General features: G+C 43.2%; 1 protein-coding gene across 1 annotated transcript in view; it reads right to left on the bottom strand.

Moving 5' to 3' along the window:
• Nucleotides 1-21,863, bottom strand: part of GHDC (GH3 domain containing) — a 64,773-nt gene that overhangs the window by 6,570 nt on the left and 36,340 nt on the right. Inside the window, exons 6-8 of the mRNA XM_044296645.1 lie at nt 18,571-18,642; nt 17,490-17,623; nt 12,166-12,254 (exon numbers count right to left, since the gene is read on the bottom strand). Of these exons, the coding sequence (XP_044152580.1) occupies nt 12,166-12,254; nt 17,490-17,623; nt 18,571-18,642 (295 nt within the window). The remainder of the gene's footprint in view (nt 1-12,165; nt 12,255-17,489; nt 17,624-18,570; nt 18,643-21,863) is intronic.

The following is a 21,863-nucleotide window of genomic DNA, read 5'->3' as shown; positions in this document are numbered from 1 at the left end:
AAGATGAGCTGTAATGGTAAATGTTGAAGAATGTTGAGGTCGCCCTGCTTTCCAAGGGACAGATATACCAGAGAAATGTGAGCACTATAAAGTTTTATTATGGAATCTGTTATCAGAAAAGATTGACACAGCCACTACTCGTAATGATTACATACGAAAAGCCAAAGGATGATGTAGGATGATTTCTGTGGAAATGAGGTCGTGGAAAAAGGACAAAAAAACAACAGAAGACTATTTTCCTAAGCCAGAAAATCCATCCTACGCTGAGCAGCACTACTCCAAGCCAAGAAACATGACATTATGGGAGAGTATTTTATGTCCAAACATCAGCCTAACCCAATATAAAACTGAAAATCTCAAAGAGGTCCCTCGATAGTATGCAGGGGCTCCAACCAAATACTGTATCAGGAAATGAACAGCGTTGCCTCTGAGCTGAGCACTCTGGAATGGACAGAGTTAAAGGGAGTCTGTCAGCAGTTCTGACCACACTAAACTCTCTACGCCATTGCCAACCAGCAGTTTGAATAGGTTTCAGCGTTCAGGCAAGTGCTACGACCTTTTCATTGTTTCGATTATTCTGTACATTTAGTAGTGGCTATGCTGGCGAAACCAGATGGGAGCAAGCAGGGCTAGTGCTTGGTTTTATGATATCTTGTGAGTAGGATAATAAAGGAAGGTTCACTGTACTCTCGGATCCCATGCAGCTTTTTTTTATTTTTGGTTACTGACGTAGGTGCTGCCTGGACAGCGAGGATTATTTGCAGGAAGTGATTTGACCTTAGGCATACATCAGAGAGGAGATGTCGGTGGGGAAGACTGTGGCATCCAGTTTGCAAGCCCCAGTTGGACGATGAAACTAGGAGGGGTGAGTCATTACCGCAAGGAACATGTGAGTTTGGTATATGCTACTCACCAAGACTTTTCCTGTAGGACGTGTAACCAAGACTTGGCCAGATTTACTAAACATAAAGATGGTGCAAGCTTAGACAGGTTGTCTAGATCTGCACCAGATTTATCACGGGATCAGGCTGGATGATAAATGTGGGACAGGGATAGACAGTTTTCTATGACTATACGTTCAACTATTGGTTAGCTTACTTTAAGATAGATTTTTGTATCAGAATTGTGCTGAAATGTTGGCACAAAATGGTTCATATTAGGCTCCACCCATTTCCCACAAAGCTCTGCCTGCCTTCTGATAAGCTCTGCCTCCTGACGTAAAAAAGTGTAGAAACCCTAGATGCGCCAAATTGCCAATTTTTTTAGACAGATGTTTGGTGCAGACACATTAGTAAATATGGGCCTGTGTCTCTTAGCTCCAAGTCCCACTACGAGGTTCTATAATTTACACATGGAAACAAAGGACATGTTTAGAGCATGGAACTGGAGTACTCTGCATTTCTATTTTCATTGCTAAACCTCAACCATCCAAAATGTAATCATGAAAGGGAGTTATGTAGGCACAGACTTATATACACAGCAAGTGTGCAAGAGTGTTAGGGAGGTGTGGGGGAAAAAAAGCTGCAAAGTAAGAATGCTTTCAAAAATAGAAGCGTTAATAATTTAAATATATTCTACAGCAGGACAAAGACCTCAAACATACAGCCAATGTCATTAAGAATTATCTTCAACACAAAGAAGAACAAGGAGCCCTGGAAGTGATGATATGGCCCCCACAGAACCCTGATCTTAACATCATTGAGTCTTTCTTGAATTACATGAAGAGACAGAAGGATTTGAGCAAGCCTACACCCGAAGATCTGTGCTTAGTTCTCAAAGATGTCTGGAACAATCTTCCTGCAGAGTCCCTTCAAAAACTGTGTGCAAGTTAACCTAGAATAACTGATGCTGTTTTGAAGGTAAAGTGTGGTCACACCAAATATAATTTGATTTAGATATGCCATAAATGTCTGATAGTAGGGATGAGCGAACTTGTGTTTTTAAGTTTGGTGTACAAGGTTCGGGTTATCTAAGAATTCCGTTATAGGTTCCGCTACCACGGACCATAACTTATGGTGGTAGCGGAATCCGTAACAGAATTCTTAGATAACCAGAACCTTGTACGCCGAACTTGAAAACACGAGTTGCAGGTCTCAGATGTGGGACCCCCACAAATTAGACATTTATGGCATATCCTGTACATATTCTATAAATGGCCCAGATGAGACAACCCCTTTAAATATGTATAAGGAGTGGTGTGGACTATAGACATGAAGTGGCAGTGGTAACAGGAGAGTTCCAAGTTTGTGAAACAGTCCAGGGCCTATGGTCTACTTAATTTACCACTCAGGACTTCAGTGCTGCATGGTAAAAGTGGCAAGCACTGCGCCAAAGGGCAGAACTTGGAAAGTAGAGCTGACTGTCTGCAAAAATAGCCATAGTTGGGTGTGAATAATATGTGGTTGATGTGTAGGGGACTTTTACTTTAATAATATATTCTACATACATCTGTTGCGGCTCTTTATAGTGTGGGAAATTCTACTAAAAATAAAGAAACATAGAAATATAATACAGTAGGAGCCCATTGTTCTTACTCTGCGTGTAGCAGCAACCTCCACATAAGGTCTAAGTCGAGGGCAAAATCATCAGCTGGGAAAGCTAAAACCAGCAGCTCACCCACCAGTCTATACCATGGGGTAATTTCCTGGTGATCCAAAATCAAGATTATTATTTGCTGGAATGCTGTTTCTTATACATACTGGTATATGAAGTTTTATGATCCACTGCTCGTCTCCTGAATTTCCAAAATTTTACAGGCTCAGCCAGGATCACATGCAATCACATGTGCCTTTTAACCGTTTATGTTTAATAGTACTGACATAATCAGTAGCAGATAAGTTTCTATGAGGAAAACATATCTGCTATGTTTAAGAAAGCTAAAAAATCATTACCTACATACAGCATCATATGTGTTACTGATATGTAGTGGTTAAATCGACCATGACACAGCGCAAGCTCTTATGAAGGGAAAAGGCAAAATATACAATTCTAGCAATATATCCCAAGTGTTCCAATAAAAACACCATAACTGCAAACTAAAATGTCCCATAAAGGTAGAAGAAAAAGATACCTAGCCTAATCTTGGGTTGGTAGCACACATAATAGGCAATATCGGGGACCAAGCATGTTTTCATGATCTCTCCAGAGTCTATATCTGTCCAAACAACCTGTCAGGTCATAAGGCTATGAGAACTTCATTACAAACTGGAAACCATCAGTCTCCTTCATTTGTAAGCCTAGGGCTAAAACTGAAAGAAATAACACTATACAAAGCATCCATGGAAGTTGCATCTTCTCAGAAAATCAATGTCCACCCAGTCGGGACTTATATATTTTCTCAGTAACAAGACTGAAGACCATGCCCTCCGATGACACGGATGTATGACCTACCAATGCAGGAGACTGGAATTTGTCAGATGCAGCAGAATAACATTTGTCATCTGGTACAAGCACTAGTTTTATTTTAACAGGTATCTCAATACACCAAAAACTTAAACTACATATTCTTTGGACTTTTTTTTAATACATTAATATGGTAGCAGAAGATAAAAAAAATTGCAGATTATTATATCCATTCAAAAGAACCACATCCACCAAATACCCACTGGAGAGAGCAGGAAACGAAGAACTCAGGCCAACCACCTTTCCAATAAAGGTGAAGTTCTTTCCCTACTGATTTACAGAATATTTTTCACATAAAGCTTCTCTAGTCATGTCCTGGGTCCAAACTGGAACAGATGATAGGTCAAATTTTTTTATAGTTACCGTATATACATTCCTTCTTGTCATCAATCCCAAGTTATGATAGCTTTTTGGGTGTATAATACGCCAAATGTATTGTATACAGTTGCAAAGTTGATACAAGCTGCTTTTTAACACTTTAGGCATTTAAAAAAGTACTCCACGTCACTGATCTAGAATGACATTGTCCCGCTCTATTGCTCCTTCCTAAAACTAGTCAACAAAATCCCTATTATAATTTTGATATTGCCCACTTTTTGACCTTGACTTCCACCCAAAAAAAGTCTCTCCTCTAAAGCCCCTTACCCACACAAATTTGCTCTAGTGTGTTTGGGTCACAAAAAAAAGTCCATAGAAACCACCTACGTTGTTTTCCATACCACATATGGCTTTTTAGCAGTATTTTTTTTTTTAACAACTGTGTAAACCATGTTTGTTTCAAAAAAAAATTCCCCTATAGAGGAGATGTCAAAACGCCCCCAAAAATGCCAAATGCTTCATTCAATACGCCGTTTAAAAAAAAAGATTATACACAGAAAAAACTCCACCTAATTAACAAGAATGCCAGAAGCCAAAAAATATATATATTTGTGTGTCCTGCGTTTCATATTTTGTTTAGACTTTCAGGATAACAGCTGGAGTTGGCGTATTTATTGCAAAAAAGCGCACCAAAAATACTACTAAAAATGCAATAGTGCAAAAAAAAAAAACTCCAAACCTGTGAACTCCCCTTTACACAACAATTCTTCTTTGCCGCGCACATCTGTAAACTATTATGGAACAGTTAACACCATCAAGACTGCTCATGACTTCCATCAACTTTGTGGTGGACTGAGTTTGTCAGTTGCACTGCTCCCGTTGACTTTTGTGAGCAGAGTATAGATGATTGCTGGAGTATGTTCTGGATGACCGTGGACATCCACAGAAACCTCAATGGCAGAGATCCACTATTACAACAGGTACTGTGTAATCTGGCTGGAATGTGCAAAGAAGTTGGTGTCACAGTAATTCACATAATAAGGAAAGTTGGATGAACTTTCTGGGAAAACGGGGCCGGACTGCCCATCTGGCAAATGCCAGATGGGCTGGTGGCAGGGTGGGCTGCCCAGGGCCACAAAAGTAGTTGTTGACTGAGGATGGTGATACAATTGAATTTTTAGTCGCATCTGGGGACACCATAACTACTAGGGCACCATAGAGGGGCCTATAATAACTACTGGGGCACTATAAAGGGGTCTATCATAACTATTGGGGCACTATAGAGGGGTCTGAATTAACTATTGGGGCACTACAGAGAGGCCTATAATAACTATTTGGGCTCTATTGAAGGGCAAACATATTTCACATTCTCCACACAGCAAGTGGGCCTGCCAGGGCATAACTTCAGTCCCAGTCCGGCTCTGCTGTAAAACCTCTGTACGAGCTGACATGGAGGCTGTATGACTTTCCCAGAAACAAATATAACAAAGAAACGGCCGAATAGCATATTAAAAGACTTAGTCAAAGAGAACAAGTTTTTAGGTCTGTTTTAGGAAAAAATGCTCTTGTGAAAAGCACTGTCCTCAAATGACAGTTCTATCCTGTGGTATACACATCTAGGTCGCTTCCACAGCATCCTGCAGACCTTGCCATGTCTTCTTTGATCACAACAATGGAGACAGTCAGTGGAATGAAGGAAGTGAGGGGCTCCTGGAAGATGAAAGGACTTCAGTGGGCAGGAAGGACTCTCCCTACACACAAATCTCTTTAGAGTAGCGGTAATACAAACAAGAAATAAGAAAAATTCAGTGCAGTACTTGACAAAGCTATTGACTGACTAGGGTGTACTATGCAGTATAAATTCCAACCTAGTAAAATATATGACTAGACTACAACAAGCATAGAGACTCTGGTTTGAGTAATAGTTTTTTTTTATAGTCTCTTACTTCATAAAATAATGGGGGGAATTTATTAGGACGGGCGTTTTATATGCTCGTCTTAATGTCTGGCCTGCTGGCATAGGTTTTGCCAAAGTAATAAAAAGTCGCACACTTTTTAATAGTTGTGGTGCCTCTTGGGCACTCTGTGCACTTGAACTGACATCTACGGAAGCTAGAAGCTGGCATACATTTTGAGGATAACATGCCAGTTTTCTGGCGTAAATTCACGATGGCATAATTTTTGAAAAGTGGCAAATGCAGCACAAAACCTTGAAAAAAGTTACAAATGTATCCGCAAACAAAGTTATCTTATTTTTTTTTTTTCTACCTTTTTGATACCCTGGTCAATTTTGTAAAAAGTGGGCAAGGCATGGGTGGGCCCCGGGCAGGACTTCTGGTGCACATTATACCTGCAATCTACTCCAGATTTCAGTTCTGTCGCACGGACACAACGCCAGTCTTAATAAATCTCCCCCAAGTGGTTAAATAACAGAGGAGTTTATTCTATTTATTTCTAGGTTTCAGTTCCTGTTAGAAACTAAAAAAAAATCTAATAAAAAGGTAGCACACGTATCAAAAGTATAAGCTTAATAGAGATCTAATATAATGGGAGAGTGAATCAGGGATGACAAGAGTATATAAAACATCTGCTTGTCTGGTAGCCATACATTTGGTTGGGGAGCTTGGGACACTCATCCTAGAAAGAAAATTGAATCTCTGTGATTAGGCCGCTCAGTTATGAGTATGCTTCTAAGGCTGACCATGATAATGCTAGATGACACCGGTGACATGTAATAAACCTGCTGAGGACTGAAAAGACATAGGGCCAGATTTATCATTACTCTGACAGCTCACTCCACTTTAACATATGGCTAAAGTCAGTTTTAGCCAAGTCAGATTTATGATCGGCCCTTTAAGACTGTAATAAATGTGGTTTGACGGTAGCAGTTTATCCGTCAGTAAGCAGCTTTACAAAAGTCGCACATCTTTACGAAAAAGTCGCACGTTTTTATGAAAAAGTCGCATGTTCTATTAAAAAGTCTCATAAGATAAGCATGGTCCTCACTGGAGTGAAATTGCGACTTTTTTGCAACTTTTTAAATAGTCCCAATAGTAAATCTGCCTAGAGATTCATTTACATAAGAAAACACGCCCACTTTCAGAAAACTGGCGAGCATAGTGCAGAGCAGAAAAAAGTTGCAAATTTTTGCGCAGTTTAAGCGATTGCGCAAAAATTTGCAACTTTTTCACTCCATTATTCTGACTTGAGCTAATGATAAATCTGGCCCATAGAGTATATTGTCTGAAGCAAGATCCAGTCTGGGGGTTGTAAGGTTTCTGGAATTCGCGCTCCATCCACAAGTTCTGGGCTTACACTGATGTGTGTGCAGGCTCAGCCTCACTTATCTTCTGCCATGAGATATCCTCTTAATCACATACACATCTTCCCCTGCAAACACATACACATGCTGACCACGACACGTGCCATCCACAGCCACACACATCTGGAACCATTTCTATAGGGCAGACACTATGACCTACAACTGGAAGCATTTATAAGGCCCTGGGGGGCAGGGGAGGTGCTGGATCCTTCCCCTATGTTTAACTGATTCACTGCCTTATGCTATCTTGCTGTACATGGTAATTGCTACCAGTCTCTTAAGGGAACTAAACACAGTTCTAGTTCCAAATTATTGTTCCTTAAATTCGTACCCCCGATAGATCTGTCAACCAATACGTAAATCTGTCACTGCTTTGCCAGGTTGGCAACTACCTAGAGTCTGCACTCAAGGGGAAGTGATCTTCTTCCCTCAAACACTAATCAATCATGGTGGAGGGTGTCAGAGTTGAGTTGTGGTGGAGGGTGTCAGAGTTGAGTTGGGGTGGAGGGTGCCAGAGTTGAGTTGGGGTGGAGGGTGTCAGAGTTGAGCTGGGGTGGAGGGTGTCAGAGTTGAGCTGGGGTGGAGGGTGTCAGAGTTGAGCTGGGGTGGAGGGTGTCAGAGTTGAGCTGGGGTGGAGGGTGGCAGAGTTGAGCTGGGGTGGAGGGTGGCAGAGTTGAGCTGGGGTGGAGGGTGGCAGAGTTGAGCTGGGGTGGAGGGTGTCAGGGTTGAGCTGGGGTGGAGGGTGTCAGAGTTGAGCTGGGGTGGAGGGTGTCAAAGTTGAGCTGGGGTGGAGGGTGTCAGGGTTGAGCTGGGGTGGAGGGTGTCAGAGTTGAGCTGGGGTGGAGGGTGTCAGAGTTGAGCTGGGGTGGAGGGTGTCAGAGTTGAGCTGGGGTGGAGGGTGGCAGAGTTGAGCTGGGGTGGAGGGTGTCAGAGTTGAGCTGGGGTGGAGGGTGTCAGAGTTGAGCTGGGGTGGAGGGTGTCAGAGTTGAGCTGGCCTTTCAGAAGCTGTCTGTGTTGACTGGACAGCATCACAGAGAAGGAGCACTCAAGGTAGCCACCGCCATGGCAAACCAGTAAGGGATTTACATATTTGGTAACAGAACCATCTGGGCCCAGATGTTGGTAACAGGGAGAGTTGTGGTGCACTAGACGGAAGGAAGCTGGCTTACATTTAGACTGGTACTGGATACACCAAAGTTATGTAAAGGCCGGAGCTAGCTATAGGGGTTATTAAGACCGTTGTATAAAACGCTGGTCTTAATAAATTACCCCCGAGTTTAGATTTATTAACATGGTGACAGGTCCTCTTTAAACAGCATCCGTCAGCAGGATCAGCCCTATTAAACTAGGCACACTACATGGTTGATCCTGCTGATTCAATCAATACCTTTCTTGTTAAAATTCATGGTCCCGTTCTTGAGAAATCAGCTGTTCATTAATTACACTACAGTAATGTGGGCTTCAATGCAGCATCTCCTCTTTCCACCCTTAGCCACTCTCCCCCGCCTCCCCTTGACTGACAGGGCCAGGCATCCTCACAGTCTTCTCACCTAGCCTTGTAATCCTGCGCATACGCCACTTAGTCTTCAATGTGCAGTATATCTCTGTCAACGTTCTCCAATGTTGAGAAGCTAACTGCTCATGTGCCAATTGAGGATTCAATGGCGCATGTGTGGGTGGGCGGAGTTTCTGGGAAACAAAAACAAGTCTTGTATTCATCCTGGCAGAGACTCTAGGCTATTGTGCACATGCGCTGATGTGTAATCGCACAATGCTTGTTTACGCAAGAAGACAGGGACCCAAGAGATGATGTAGATAGAACAAAGTCCAGCTCTCAAGTGGTAAAGGTGCTCTGACCTGCTCTGCAAGGATCCGGGTTGTGTTCACACCCAATGTAGATGCAGCAAAAAAGTCCAAATGGATCCATTTGGACTTTTTTGCTGCACCCAAGAGATGATGCATGTAATGTCTGGCCTTGTCAATTAATGTACATGTCGTGGAGCTGGGAAGGCGAAGGAGTAGATCTTCCATGCACTGGACACCCTTGGTGCAGGGACCTACTTGTTTGCATGGAGGCACAATTATATAGACAGCTTCATGTGAGCTGAGCCTGTTTGTCAGAAGCCTTGTCCTGATGACAGATTCCCTTTAAATCTGTCAGGCCAAAAAGCCTCTTTATTTATCCATTCGCAAAACCAGGGGTACACTCATTGTCTATAAAAACAGCAACCCACCCTTTATAGAAATATACCAAATGTCATAAGTTACTATTATTATGAATATAATAAATATAAAAGGGCCATTTATTCCATGATACTGTACATATAATATAAAACAGTTGCAATAAGCATGAACAAGACAAGTTACAAACTGGTACAGAAGGAGACAGGGCCCTGCCTGTGAGGGCTTACAATCTACAAGGGATGGGGAAGGATACAGTAGGTCACAGTAAAGCTGCTCATATGGCAGTATAGAGGCAGCAGGGTTACTGTGGGTTAAAGAGGTGGGTTTTCAGGATTCATTTGAAGGTTTCCGTCGTAGTTTAGAGTTTGATATGTTTGGGTAAAGAGTTCCAGACTACAGGGGATTCATGGGAGAAATCCTGGAGGAGATTGTGGGAAGAGCAGATAAGAGGAGAGTAGAGAAAGATCTTGTCAGGACTGGACATTACATGTGAGAAGATGCGAGAGATCAGGTCACAGATGTATGGAGGGGACCGGTATGGACGGCCTTGTATGTCATGTTAGTGTTTTGTACTGGATCCTCTGGGCAATGGGGAGTGAAGAGACTGGCAAAGTAGAGTGCCAGAAGAGTAGAGGGGGGAGAGGTGGATTAGTTGGGCAGCGGAGGACAGATTGGAGGGTTGCGAGGATGTTAGATAGGAGGATGTTACAGTAGTCTAGGTGGGAGATGATGAGGGCATCTACAAGCATTTTTGCAGACTATGAGTTGAGGCATGTGCGGATTTGAGAGATATTTTTGAGGTGGAAAAGGCTTGGATGTGCGATTCGAAGGGCAGAGCATAGGAATAAGTTCCTCATCTGCTTTGCGAAAAGGCAGAGTTGAGGAAATTCTGATTCCCTCTTTGCAGAAAAAAAGCAACCTCAGGAAGGACTAGGAGGCTTAGAATTACAGCAACACGCATTATCTACTTGTACATTGTGTGCTGATACTATTTTTTCTTTTGCAAAATCTTTACAAAAATCGCAGAAATAAACCCAACTTGACGGCATGGTATGAATACATGGTGTGAATACTGCCCTGAAAGCAGACCTCCTAATAACAGAAGAACACTGCAGCCTACCAAGCAGAGGATATTAGTGTTATGCATGGAACATAAAATTTGAGATTTCGTCATGTTCTCTAATTCATTAAAATCAGCTAATACAGAAGCTTCCACAAATTTTCAAAAAACAGACATTTTTAAGTTGCGTTGACAGCACAAAGTCAACATTAATTCTGTTCAAGTCCCTTAAAGCACAGCCCGCTGTGAGCCCTTGAGCTTTGAAGCTCTCCTTTGATGCAAAAAAAACCAAAACATGTCATTGCCATACGCTGTAGGCTTAGAGGGCCACCTAGTGGCATGAAGCGGGTATACATGTTTAACCACAGTCTAATAATGCCAATCAACGATATGCTGGTTTCAGATAGTGCCTGCTTCATCTGACCGGGGAATGGGAACACAAGAATCTGGAGAACAATGGTCCAACTGGGGTGAAATTACAACTCCCAGCTTTTCCTGAACACTGCAGGTAAGCTTTGGAGTTGTAGTTTTGCAGCAGCTGAAGAGCCACATGTTGCAGACCGATGCTTTACAACACATATTAAAAGTAATGCATTTTCATAGGACTCATCGCGGTATTATAAATCATTTTATTCGTATGGATGTATCATGGCTCCAAGTGAGGTCTATAAATACTTGAAGGGGTTTTCTGAGATTTTTACACTGATGACCTATCGTCTGGATAGGTCATCAGTATCTGATAGGTGGTGTCTGACACCTGGGACCCCTACCAATCAGCTGTTTGAGTAGTGCTCACGGCCTTCTCTCAGCTCACCAAGCACAGTGCCATACATTGCATAGTGGCTGTGCTTGGTATCGCAGGTCAGCCTCATTCACTTCAATGGGGCTGAGCTGCAACTGGGATATGTGACTGGTAAACAAGATGTCACTTGGCCTAGGCAAAGCTGCCAGAGGGCTGTGATGCCTTCTCAAACAGTTGATCGGCAGGGGTTCCAGGTGTCGGCCCCCCACCGATCAGATACTGACAACTTATCCAGAAGAGAGGTCATCAGTTAAAATGTCTCGGAAAACCCCTTTAATACTAAAGATGGGAATGCAGAGGAAGCAGTCACTCTCATTTTACAACACTGACCTGACAGGATAAGATCCAGTTTTTTATGTTAGATATGAGGCTCTCACATGGTGCATTAGAGGCTGCTTACAGCTGGTGTAGATTTCAGTAACTTGAGCCAGAAAACTGGCGTACCTTATCTTAAAGAGGACCTGTCACCTCTCCTGACTCGTCTGTTTTGTAACTACTTGCATTCCCCATGTAAGGACTATTCAGAAGCATCTATTCTAATGCCTCTATTTTGTGCCATTCCTTTATTATACCTGCTAGAATTCTGAATGCCTTACCAGCAGTCTGAAATGAAGGTCCGGATGGGCGTTACCAGTTGGGAGTGTGCCTCTGCACAGTCTGATACTTTCCAATCAGTGCTACCAGTGTCAGACTGTGAAGGCACACACCAACTGGTAACACTGGTTGGACCTATAGCAGACTTTTGGCATTTCATTCATACACTTCTAGTAGGAATAACAGAAGAATGGCACAACAGAGAGTTACATGAAAAGAAGCTCCAGAATTGTTATTACACGGGGAATGCAAGTAGTTAAAAAAAAAAATATTTCAGGAGAGGCGACGGTTCCGTTTTAAATCTTTTGAGCTGTGCAGGCCTCACCCACTTTTTACAAAAGTGGCTAGCATGGCATAAAAAGTCAAAAAGTCACATACACTAGCGCAAAAAAGTGTGACTTTGTTTCACAAATTGTGAAAATGTGTATCAAGATGAAAGATATAGTATGTGGCACAAGAACATTTTAAAGTCACTGTCCATACCTTATATCTCTGATCTTCAGAAAGATTTCTCACGCCCTTCAAGGCAACAAACACCTCATAGTGTGGGTCAGTACCCCCAGAGAATGGACCTGCAATGACAGGAAACAGTTCTTGTATTACACATGGATTCTGCAGCACTTCATTTAGATGACGGAACTGCATGTTCTATATGTTGCACACATGGCCATTGCGATACTTTTTGGCAGATCCAATTAATTTTCTTAAAGGAGTTCTCCAGGATTTACATATTGATGACCTATCCTCAGAATAGGAAAAGAAAACAAATAAACGAACCAGCACCTCCATAATGTATAGATATGAGCACGTGGGTGCACGCTACCTTGGCTGAAACACAATACAATAGAACTACAAGTAACAGCACACTGCTCTATCAAATGCACAAAGTTATAGGCAAACAGTGAATGCAAAATAAACTTCTTGGTTGCTATACTCACTAGGGATGAGCGAATCGACTTCGGATGAAACATCCTAAGGCCATTCGCATAAAACTTGGTTCTAATACTGTACGGAGCAGGAGCTCTGTACAGCATTAGAATGTATTGGCTCCGATAAGTTGAAGTTATTGCTTCGCGAAGTCTCACGAGACTTTGCGCAATAACTTCATAAATTAATGTGTACTGTAAAAAACCATTTCCCGAAGTACAGCTATGTAATCCTGCTGATTAAAAACACCCAGTAAATGGGCGGTGGTGCACGGTTCAAAATCACCAAGAGAGGGCGCCAGGAGAGGTATGTGTTAGAGTAGGCCCGTCTGTTGGAAGCCACCTAGTTGCCAGTAGATGGGACCGACATATTTTTGATTTTTTCTAACAGTGAGTATAGCAACCAAGCAGTTTATTTTGCATTCACTGTTTGCTTATATATTTGTGCATTTGATAGAGAAGTGTGCTGCTACTTGTAGTTCTATTGTACTATCCTCAGAATAGGTCATCAATATCAGATTGACTCCCGGGACACAAACGATCAGCTGTATGAAGGGGCCGTGTTGCTCTGTGAGCGTTTAGGTCTCTTCCTAGGCCAGTGACATCAATTTCATCAGTCACAGTCAAGTGAATGAAAATGAGCTGTAATACCAAGCACAGCCGCTATACAATGGACGGACCTACGCTTGGTAAGCAGCAAGGAAAACAGCTCTCAAAGGAGCGCTGCAGCTTCCTCAAACAGCTGATCGGCGGGGGTGCTGCGAGTCGGATCCCAGATGACATATTGATGGACAGATGATCAATATGTAAATCCTGGCGAACCCCTTTAAGATGTGCAAAAAATCTACAGTGAGGAGTGATTGGAAGACAGTAAAAAGGTGGATATTAGTGGTGGCAGTATACTTATATCTGCTCAATATCTGCTGAATACATTTAATGATTAAAAAAAGAAATTACCTACATTTCACAGTAAAATACTTTTCATTTAGCGAACCCGATAGGATTATCAGATATTCTGGACTATTAAACAGTCATAAAAAGGTAGACGACACCAGAAGGTAACCCCCTCCAATAAAATGTTAATAAAAAAGTGCTGCTATCCATCCAATCTGTTCTCTAAGGGTACTTTCACATTTGCATCAAAGTTTTCCGGCGCTGAGTTCCGTCCTAGGGGCTCAATACCGGAAAAAAACTGATCAGTTTTATCCTAATGCATTCTGAATGGAGAGTAATCCGTTCAGGATGCGTCAGGATGTCTTCAGTTCAGTCTTTTTACGGTATTTGGATGGAGAAAAAAACCACAGCATGCTGCATTTTTCTCTCCGGCCAAAAATCCTGAACAATTGCCAGAATGCCGGCATTTTTTTCCATTGGAATATATTAGTGCTGCATTGACAGATCCGGTCTTCCTGTTTCTGCGCGTGCGCAGACCTTTAAAAATGTAAAAATAAATAAATACCGGAGAGACGGATCCGGTATTGCAATGCATTTGTAAGACGGATCCGGATCCGTCTACAAATGGTATCCGTTTGCATACAGATTGCCGGCGACGGAACTGCCTGCCCGAATCAAGCAACGCAAGTGTGAAAGTACCCTAAGCCTAATTGTATGGCCTTGTGAAAGTCAAGATTGTCATGTGGTTCTGTGTTGGAGACAACTGGAGGGGGGAATCAGTAAACCCGGATATCACAGATCCGCGAAATACGGATGCAGACTGTGTGTCATCTGCATATTTTTTTGCAGACCCATTGACTTCAACAGGTCTGTGGTCTGCGTTTGCGGACATATACTTGGCTGTCCTGTACTTGGCTGCAAAATGCGGATGATGGACCCATTGAAGTCAATGGGTCCGCAAAACATGTGGATGCAACACGGACGGTATCGCTAAATACATATGGTCGTGTGCATTAGGCATAAGTGTGCATACAAAGATAGCTGTCAGTCACTGATAAAGACGACCCCTATGTACAACTGAGCTCAGAAAGAACAGAGATTTAATAATGCTTGAAATACAAGTTTTACTAAATCTTTTACCACAGAACTATATATCAATCTGCTCAGCTCCTCCTGCTCTATGGCATGCTGCCTACATATTGCACTGCATTTTGCAGTGACAGGTTCTCTTTAACCCCTTAAGGACCTTCGCCGTATATGTACGGCAGAAGTCTGGTCCCCAAACATGGCCATAGCTGCCAGGTTTCTGCTTATTTAAATAAGGCTGATCGCATGCATTTTCCCCTTCAGATGCTGTGGTCAAATGTGACCACAGCATCTAATCAGTCCGGAAGCGGAAGTCGCAAGGTTCCGCTCCGGTAACAGCGTTCCCCGACTGAGATCGGGGAACCTGTTAAATGCTTGAAATAGATCGAAGCCTCAAGCAGGCTTCAGTGTCTTTTTCAGGAATATACCAATACAGGCCACTAGGTGGCAGCATTGTATTGTTATATTCCAAATTAAGTGTTCAATGATGGCTATTTAGCCCTCAATGAACACAATGGGCAATCTAATAATTGGTGACATAAAAAAAGTTAAAAAAATAAGTAAATAAAATATTAAAAAAAACTAAAAATAAAAGTTCAAATCAACCCCCTTTCCTTAAAATAAAAATACTTAACCAATAAAAAAAGTAGGACTATGGGAAGGCGGGGAATGGAAAATCTCAGGGTCCTTAAGGGGTTAAGGACCACAAACATCAATCTAGAAGGGTTAGTACTGAAACAGACCACATATGAACAGACGTGTGACAGACATTCGTTTTAAGGACAATAGTAGTCTATTTGGGTTATTCAAATGCCACGTTTTTTGATGGCCAGTGACTAAAAAAAAAAAAAATATAGGACATGTACTATCTTGTCTGTTTTCCCTGACCGACAGCCCCGATACAATTGAACCGTTTTTAGGGTACATGCACACAATCAGGATTGAGTGCGGATTTTCTGTGCAGATTTGCGTGTGGAAAATCCGCACCGTAGGTCATGTACATTGTATTCTATGAGAATTTGAAATTCTCAATGCACATGATGCAGATTTTTTCTGCGCAGATTTTGACCTGCGGTGCGGATTTTAAAATCCGCAGCATGTCAATTTTATTTTATTTTTCCTGACCGGATTTTCTTCATTCACTTAGTGAAATCCGCACCGAATCCGCACGCAAATCCGCACCAATTAATGCGGATTGACTGCACAGATTTGCCTGCGAACGCCTGCGGATTTCAGTGCGGATTCTCCGCACATGAATCCTGAACGTGTGCATGTACCCTTAACGTACATTTCTCAGATAGACATCAGTGAAAAGAATATCCAATAAAAACTAACAGTTTATCCGTTTATAACCTACTTTTTTCAGTGTTGTGTGACTGTAACCTTAAAGGTGTTCTGCAGTTTGTTTAAACTGATGATCTATCCTCTAGATAGATCATCAGCATCTGATGATCTATCTAGAGGATAGATCATCAGTTTAAACAAACTGCAGAACCCCTTTAAAGCATGCATATTATTACCGTAAATGATTCTGAGGATTCTCTGACCTACACATAACTTGCGATAAATCATCACATGTGTCAGCAGACCACTGTCAGCCCCCACACTCCTTAGGCCCCTTTCACACGAGCGAGTTTTCCGTGCAGGTGCAATGCGTGACGTGAACACATTGCACCAGCACTGAATCCTGACCCATTCATTTCAATGGGTCTGTGTACATGAGCGTTGTTTTTCACGCATCACTTCTGGGATGCGTGAAAATCGCAGCATGTTGTATATCTCATCTTCACATTTCAACAGCCATAACTTTTTTATTTTTCCGTGGATTTAGCTGTAGAAGAACTAGTTTTTTTTTTGCGGTAAAAGCTGTATTTTTTGAGTACATCTAATGCACTGTATAACTTTTATATTTTAACCTCAATAACAATTTGTTTTTAGGTTTTTCCATCGACAAAGCTGTGCAAAGCTGGGCTTGTTTTTTTGCAGTTCAAATTGTAGTTTTCATGGGTGCCATTTTGAGGTACATATGTATTTTTGATAATTTTTTATTCTGTCTTCTTGGAGGTGGAATGAACAAAAGACAACTTAACATTTTTTTTATACAATGTTCACCATATAACATAGATAATGTAATTACTTTATCATACCAATTATGTATCATTTTTTAACTGTTTTACATAGAAAAAGCTGTTTAATGTATTTACTTCATTTTTTTAAGCATTTTTTATGGGCAGTAGGTGTGGAACCACTGCGCCAACCAACTAGTTTGACGAGGTCAGAGCAGGCAGAATTCATGCGAATCTGTGAAACCAGTCCAAGCTCAGGGCAGGACGCAAAGGGTCAGTACGGTAAACAGGCTAAGTTCAGGGCAGGCAGCAGAATGTCAGTATTTGGTAAACTGGCAGAGGTCGATACAAGGGCAGGCAAACAGAATAGCATATCATCACTGGTAACTAGCAAGCTAGGAACCTAGAGCTCAGACATCCTCCCCTACAGGAAGGTGTCTTAAGTACCCAGCTATTGCCTGGGGAAGACTAGGGTGTGCAAGCTGTCCCTTTAAGAGACGGGAAGAATACGCGTACCCTAGAGACAAACTTACAGAACCTGGAGGAGAGCCGCAGGAGAGCACCCAGAACACCAGCGTACATCTCAGTAATGGTATGTCACTAAACATTAAGTACCTTCCCACCGTGATGTACCATTATGACACGGAGCAGGAAGCTGTGAGGCTTGAAGAGAGAATTACGGAAGAGTACTTGTAGTACTAGTAGTTGTGTGGAAGGGCTACAGGGACTGCTGGTGGAACCTCTCTATAACGTTGTCGGTCTTGCTATTGGAATATGAGCCAAAGTCCTCAGCTGAGATGTGACATGTATTATAATTTTATGAAGAGCCACCTACCCAGAACTCCGCTCTCCAAGCAGCAGTAGTTGAGAAGTGAGGCACCGGGCCACATATCCACAGTGCAGCGGAGAGTCTTATAGAAGCTGCATTCTGAAATACGCTCCCCACGAACATTCAGTGTCTGGCTCTTCCTACAGAAAAATTTAAATAAAAATTTAACGTATTCCATAGTCACAATAATAAAACCTTTATAGGAGGCACTCAATGGGTACCTATGACTTGTTCAGAGTGGAGGGTTGATACAGGGGTGGTCTACAGATACAGTTGATTATTTATTCTAATTTAATGTATCTGTAGGCAACATAATCCTACTATTCTACTGACTCAGACGCAGTAAATAATGAATCAATGAGTCATCCTTTTGTGCATTAAATTTTTGCATACACTTACCCCTTGAGCAGGGTACCTTAGGGATGCCCAAAAATATAGGGCTCTGTCAGACTGTATCAAATGACAGTACAGCTGATAGTAACTTAAAGGGGGTTTTGCAGTTTGTTTTAACTGATGATCTATCCTCTGGATAGATCATCAGCATCTGATGGGCGGGGGTCCGACCCCCGGGACCCTCGCCGATCAGCTGTTTGAGAAGGCAGCGGCGCTTTAGCAGCGCCGCGGCCTTCTCACTATCTACCGATGGCCCAGTGACGTCATGACTAGTATCAACTGGCCTGGGCACGGCTAAGCTCTGTTCACTTGAATGGAGCTTAGCCCGGCCCAGGCAAGTTGATACTAGTCGTGATGTCACTGGGCCATCGGTAAACAGTGAGAAGGCCGTGGCGCTGCTGGAGCACCGCTGCCTTCTCAAACAGCTGATCGGTGGGGGTCCCGGGTGTCAGACCCCCGCCGATCAGATGCTGATGATCTATCCAGAGGATAGATCATCAGTTTAAACAAACTGCAGAACCCCTTTAATATAGGGTATCTACCTGTGTCAGCATCACATTTGGGAGGATTTCCATCCAAAATGTAATTGAGACATTAGAGTTGGTATCCACATTTTAGTCATTATCGTTCTTTTACTAGTATATTGTCAGTTTGAACTAAATAAAAGTTCAATAGCTATTTATATAGTATGTACCTATATAAGAACTTCACTATAGGGCTCTGATTATTGAAGCCGGTAACTTGTAGAACATCTCCAAGCCGGTACCTGAAATACAAGAATCACAATCAAATTCAAAGAAAGAATAAACTTAAAACTTATATACATGGTTGGATAGTTACCAGACAATAAAAGGCTCTGAAGACATGACTCTCCACAAGCAACTCTATCTACTGAGATACAGGCCTAGTCCATCCGGCGAGAGGCAGGCCTAGTCCATCCGGCGAGAGGAAGGCCTAGTCCATCCGGCGAGAGGAAGGCCTAGTCCATCCGGCGAGAGGAAGGCCTAGTCCATCCGGCGAGAGGAAGGCCTAGTCCATCCGGCGAGAGGAAGGCCTAGTCCATCCGGCGAGAGGAAGGCCTAGTCCATCCGGCGAGAGGAAGGCCTAGTCCATCCGGCGAGAGGAAGGCCTAGTCCATCCGGCGAGAGGCAGGCCTAGTCCATCCGGCGAGAGGCAGGCCTAGTCCATCCGGCGAGAGGCAGGCCTAGTCCATCCGGCGAGAGGCAGGCCTAGTCCATCCGGCGAGAGGCAGGCCTAGTCCATCCGGCGAGAGGCAGGCCTAGTCCATCCGGCGAGACGCAAGCCTATTTCATCCGGCGAGACGCAGGTCTATCCTATCCGCCGAGATGCAGGCCTATCCTATCCGCCGAGATGCAGGCCTATCCTATCCGCCGAGATGCAGGCCTATCCTATCCGCCGAGATGCAGGCCTATCCTATCCGCCGAGATGCAGGCCTATCCTATCCGCCGAGATGCAGGCCTATCCTATCCGCCGAGATGCAGGCCTATCCTATCCGCCGAGATGCAGGCCTATCCCATCCGCCGAGATGCAGGCCTATCCCATCCGCCGAGATGCAGGCCTATCCCATCCTCCGAGATGCAGGCCTATCCCATCCTCCGAGATGCAGGCCTATCCCATCCTCCGAGATGCAGGCCTATTACATTCGCCGAGATGCAGGCCTATTCTATCTTCCGAGATGCAGGCCTATTCTATCTTCCGAGATGCAGGCCTATTCTATCTTCCGAGATGCAGGCCTATTCTATCTTCCGAGATGCAGCCCTATTCTATCTGCCGAGCTGCCTGCCTGTTCTATCTGCCGAGATACAGACCTATTCTACCCGCTGAGCTGCAGGTCTATTCTTTCCTCCAAGATACAGGCCTATTCTATCTGCCGAGATGCAGGCCTATTCTATTCGATGAGATAGAGGCCCATTCTATCCTCCGATATACAGGCCTATTCTATCCGATAAGATACAGGGCCATTTTAACCAGTGTTACCATACAAATGATAACTACAGCAAAGAACATGTTGGAGGCTTGTCAGAGATAGGCTGCTATATCGGCCATAGTCTTGCAGAAGTATACAGAGAATACATTGTGACATATAAGAGACCTTCCTGTCTAAAAACTAGGGCAGACAAAAGGCTGCTCAGTTGCTTACTGTATAGAAACTAATCAGACTGGAGGTTAGAAAATGACAATAGTAATCTGCTTGGTTGCTGTAGGCAGCTTCCCCACTGTGTGCCTGTGCTTTTATACATGAGATCACTGTGGATCAGGTTTCATTAGTTTTTCAGTCAGTAAATCTCAGCAGATGAAGCTAGTAAACCATAAAGGGGTTGTCCGGGCTACAGATATTGATGACCTATGATCAAACGAGATAAGTGGCACAGAGATTTGGAGGTTTACCAATCTGGCCGTGTGTATAATTGACATAAACAACAAAGTCCGAATAGACCGAAGAAAAAGAAAGGGGAAAAAGTTTAGGACAAATAGGAAGCGTAACAGAAGGAAATGTCGACGGGGCGAAGGAAGCACCACAGGTCCCAGAAGAAACCTACCTCCACCTATGTGTCCAGGTTACAACAAAGAGGCTTAGGGAAGACCGACCAGATGCAATCAGAAGAGATAGAACAGCTGGTTGTGAACATCTCCTCTACGGAACTAACTGTCATTGGAACGTGGACTGTCCTTTTGCCCTGTAGTGGACACGAATTAGTTTGATGTTGATTTAGATATACAATGCTTTTTCAGGAGACTGAGATTGAAAGGTTTTTTTCTCCACGGTGGTTGATACTAAGAGTACTAATAAAGAGATAGTTGAATTATCATTAAAGGATCTAGCGCTTAAGAAAAGAAAAAGTAATTTTGTACCTCCACAAAACAATCATGTAATCGAATCATATGTTGAGAAAGTGACCAAGCAGATTGGGAATTTGAGAGAACATGATGGCGTGACATTTAGACATAACCTGAAGAAAGTGAGGCAAATGAAATCACTAGAACAGAATAAGGAGATCACAATTAAGCCCGCCGATAAGGGGGGAGCAGTGGTCGTGATGGACACAGGCAAGTATATTGGTGAGATACGTAGGACTAGGCAGTTGGATGATGTGGAGGTATACAGGGTATTGGGAAGTGATCCCAAGTGAGATATCACTAAGAAGCTCGAGAATATTGTCGAGGACGCCTTGAACAAGGGACTCGTCGACAAAGACTTGAGTGAATATTTGATAGTACAGTATCCCATTACTCCATTGTTGTATGTCCTCCCTAAGATCCACAAGAGTCTTGAGGATCCACCTGACAGACCGATTGTGTCTGGCCGGGGATCGATATTCGGCACTGTAGCTGTGTTTCTTGACAGATTGCTTCGGGTCCAGGCGATCAATGCTCCTTCCTATGTTAGGGACACAGTATAGAATATACATCATGATAAATCATTTCAGAACTTTTTCCACCTTTAATGTGACCTATAAACTGTACCACTCAATTGAAAAACAAACTGAAATCTTTTAGGAGGAGGGAAAAAAACAACAAAAAAAAACTAAAATAATGTGGTTGCATAAGTGTGCACACCCTCTTAACCGCCTCCCGACCGCTGAACGCACGAATGCGTCCGGGAGGCGGTCGATTCATTCCTCCTGGACGCATACGTGCGTCATCTCGCGAGAGTCGAGATTTCCTGTGAACGCGCGCACACAGGCGCGCGCGTTCACAGGCGCGCGCGTTCACAGGACTGGAAGGTAAGCGAGTGGATCTCCAGCCTGCCAGCGGCGATCGTTCGCTGGCAGGCTGGAGATGCGATTTTTTTAACCCCTAACAGGTATATTAGAAGCTGTTTTGACAACAGCGTCTAATATACCTGGTCCTCTGGTGGTCCCTTTTGCTTGGATCGACCACCAGAGGACACAGGTAGCTCAGTAAAGTACCACCAAACACCACTACACTACACTACACCCCCCACCCTATCACTTATTAACCCCT

Source organism: Bufo gargarizans, chromosome 6 (genome assembly GCF_014858855.1).
Source record: "Bufo gargarizans isolate SCDJY-AF-19 chromosome 6, ASM1485885v1, whole genome shotgun sequence".
NCBI lineage: Eukaryota > Metazoa > Chordata > Amphibia > Anura > Bufonidae > Bufo > Bufo gargarizans.
The sequence above is the reverse complement of the archived record's forward strand: the minus strand, read 5'-3'. Positions and strand labels throughout refer to the sequence as shown.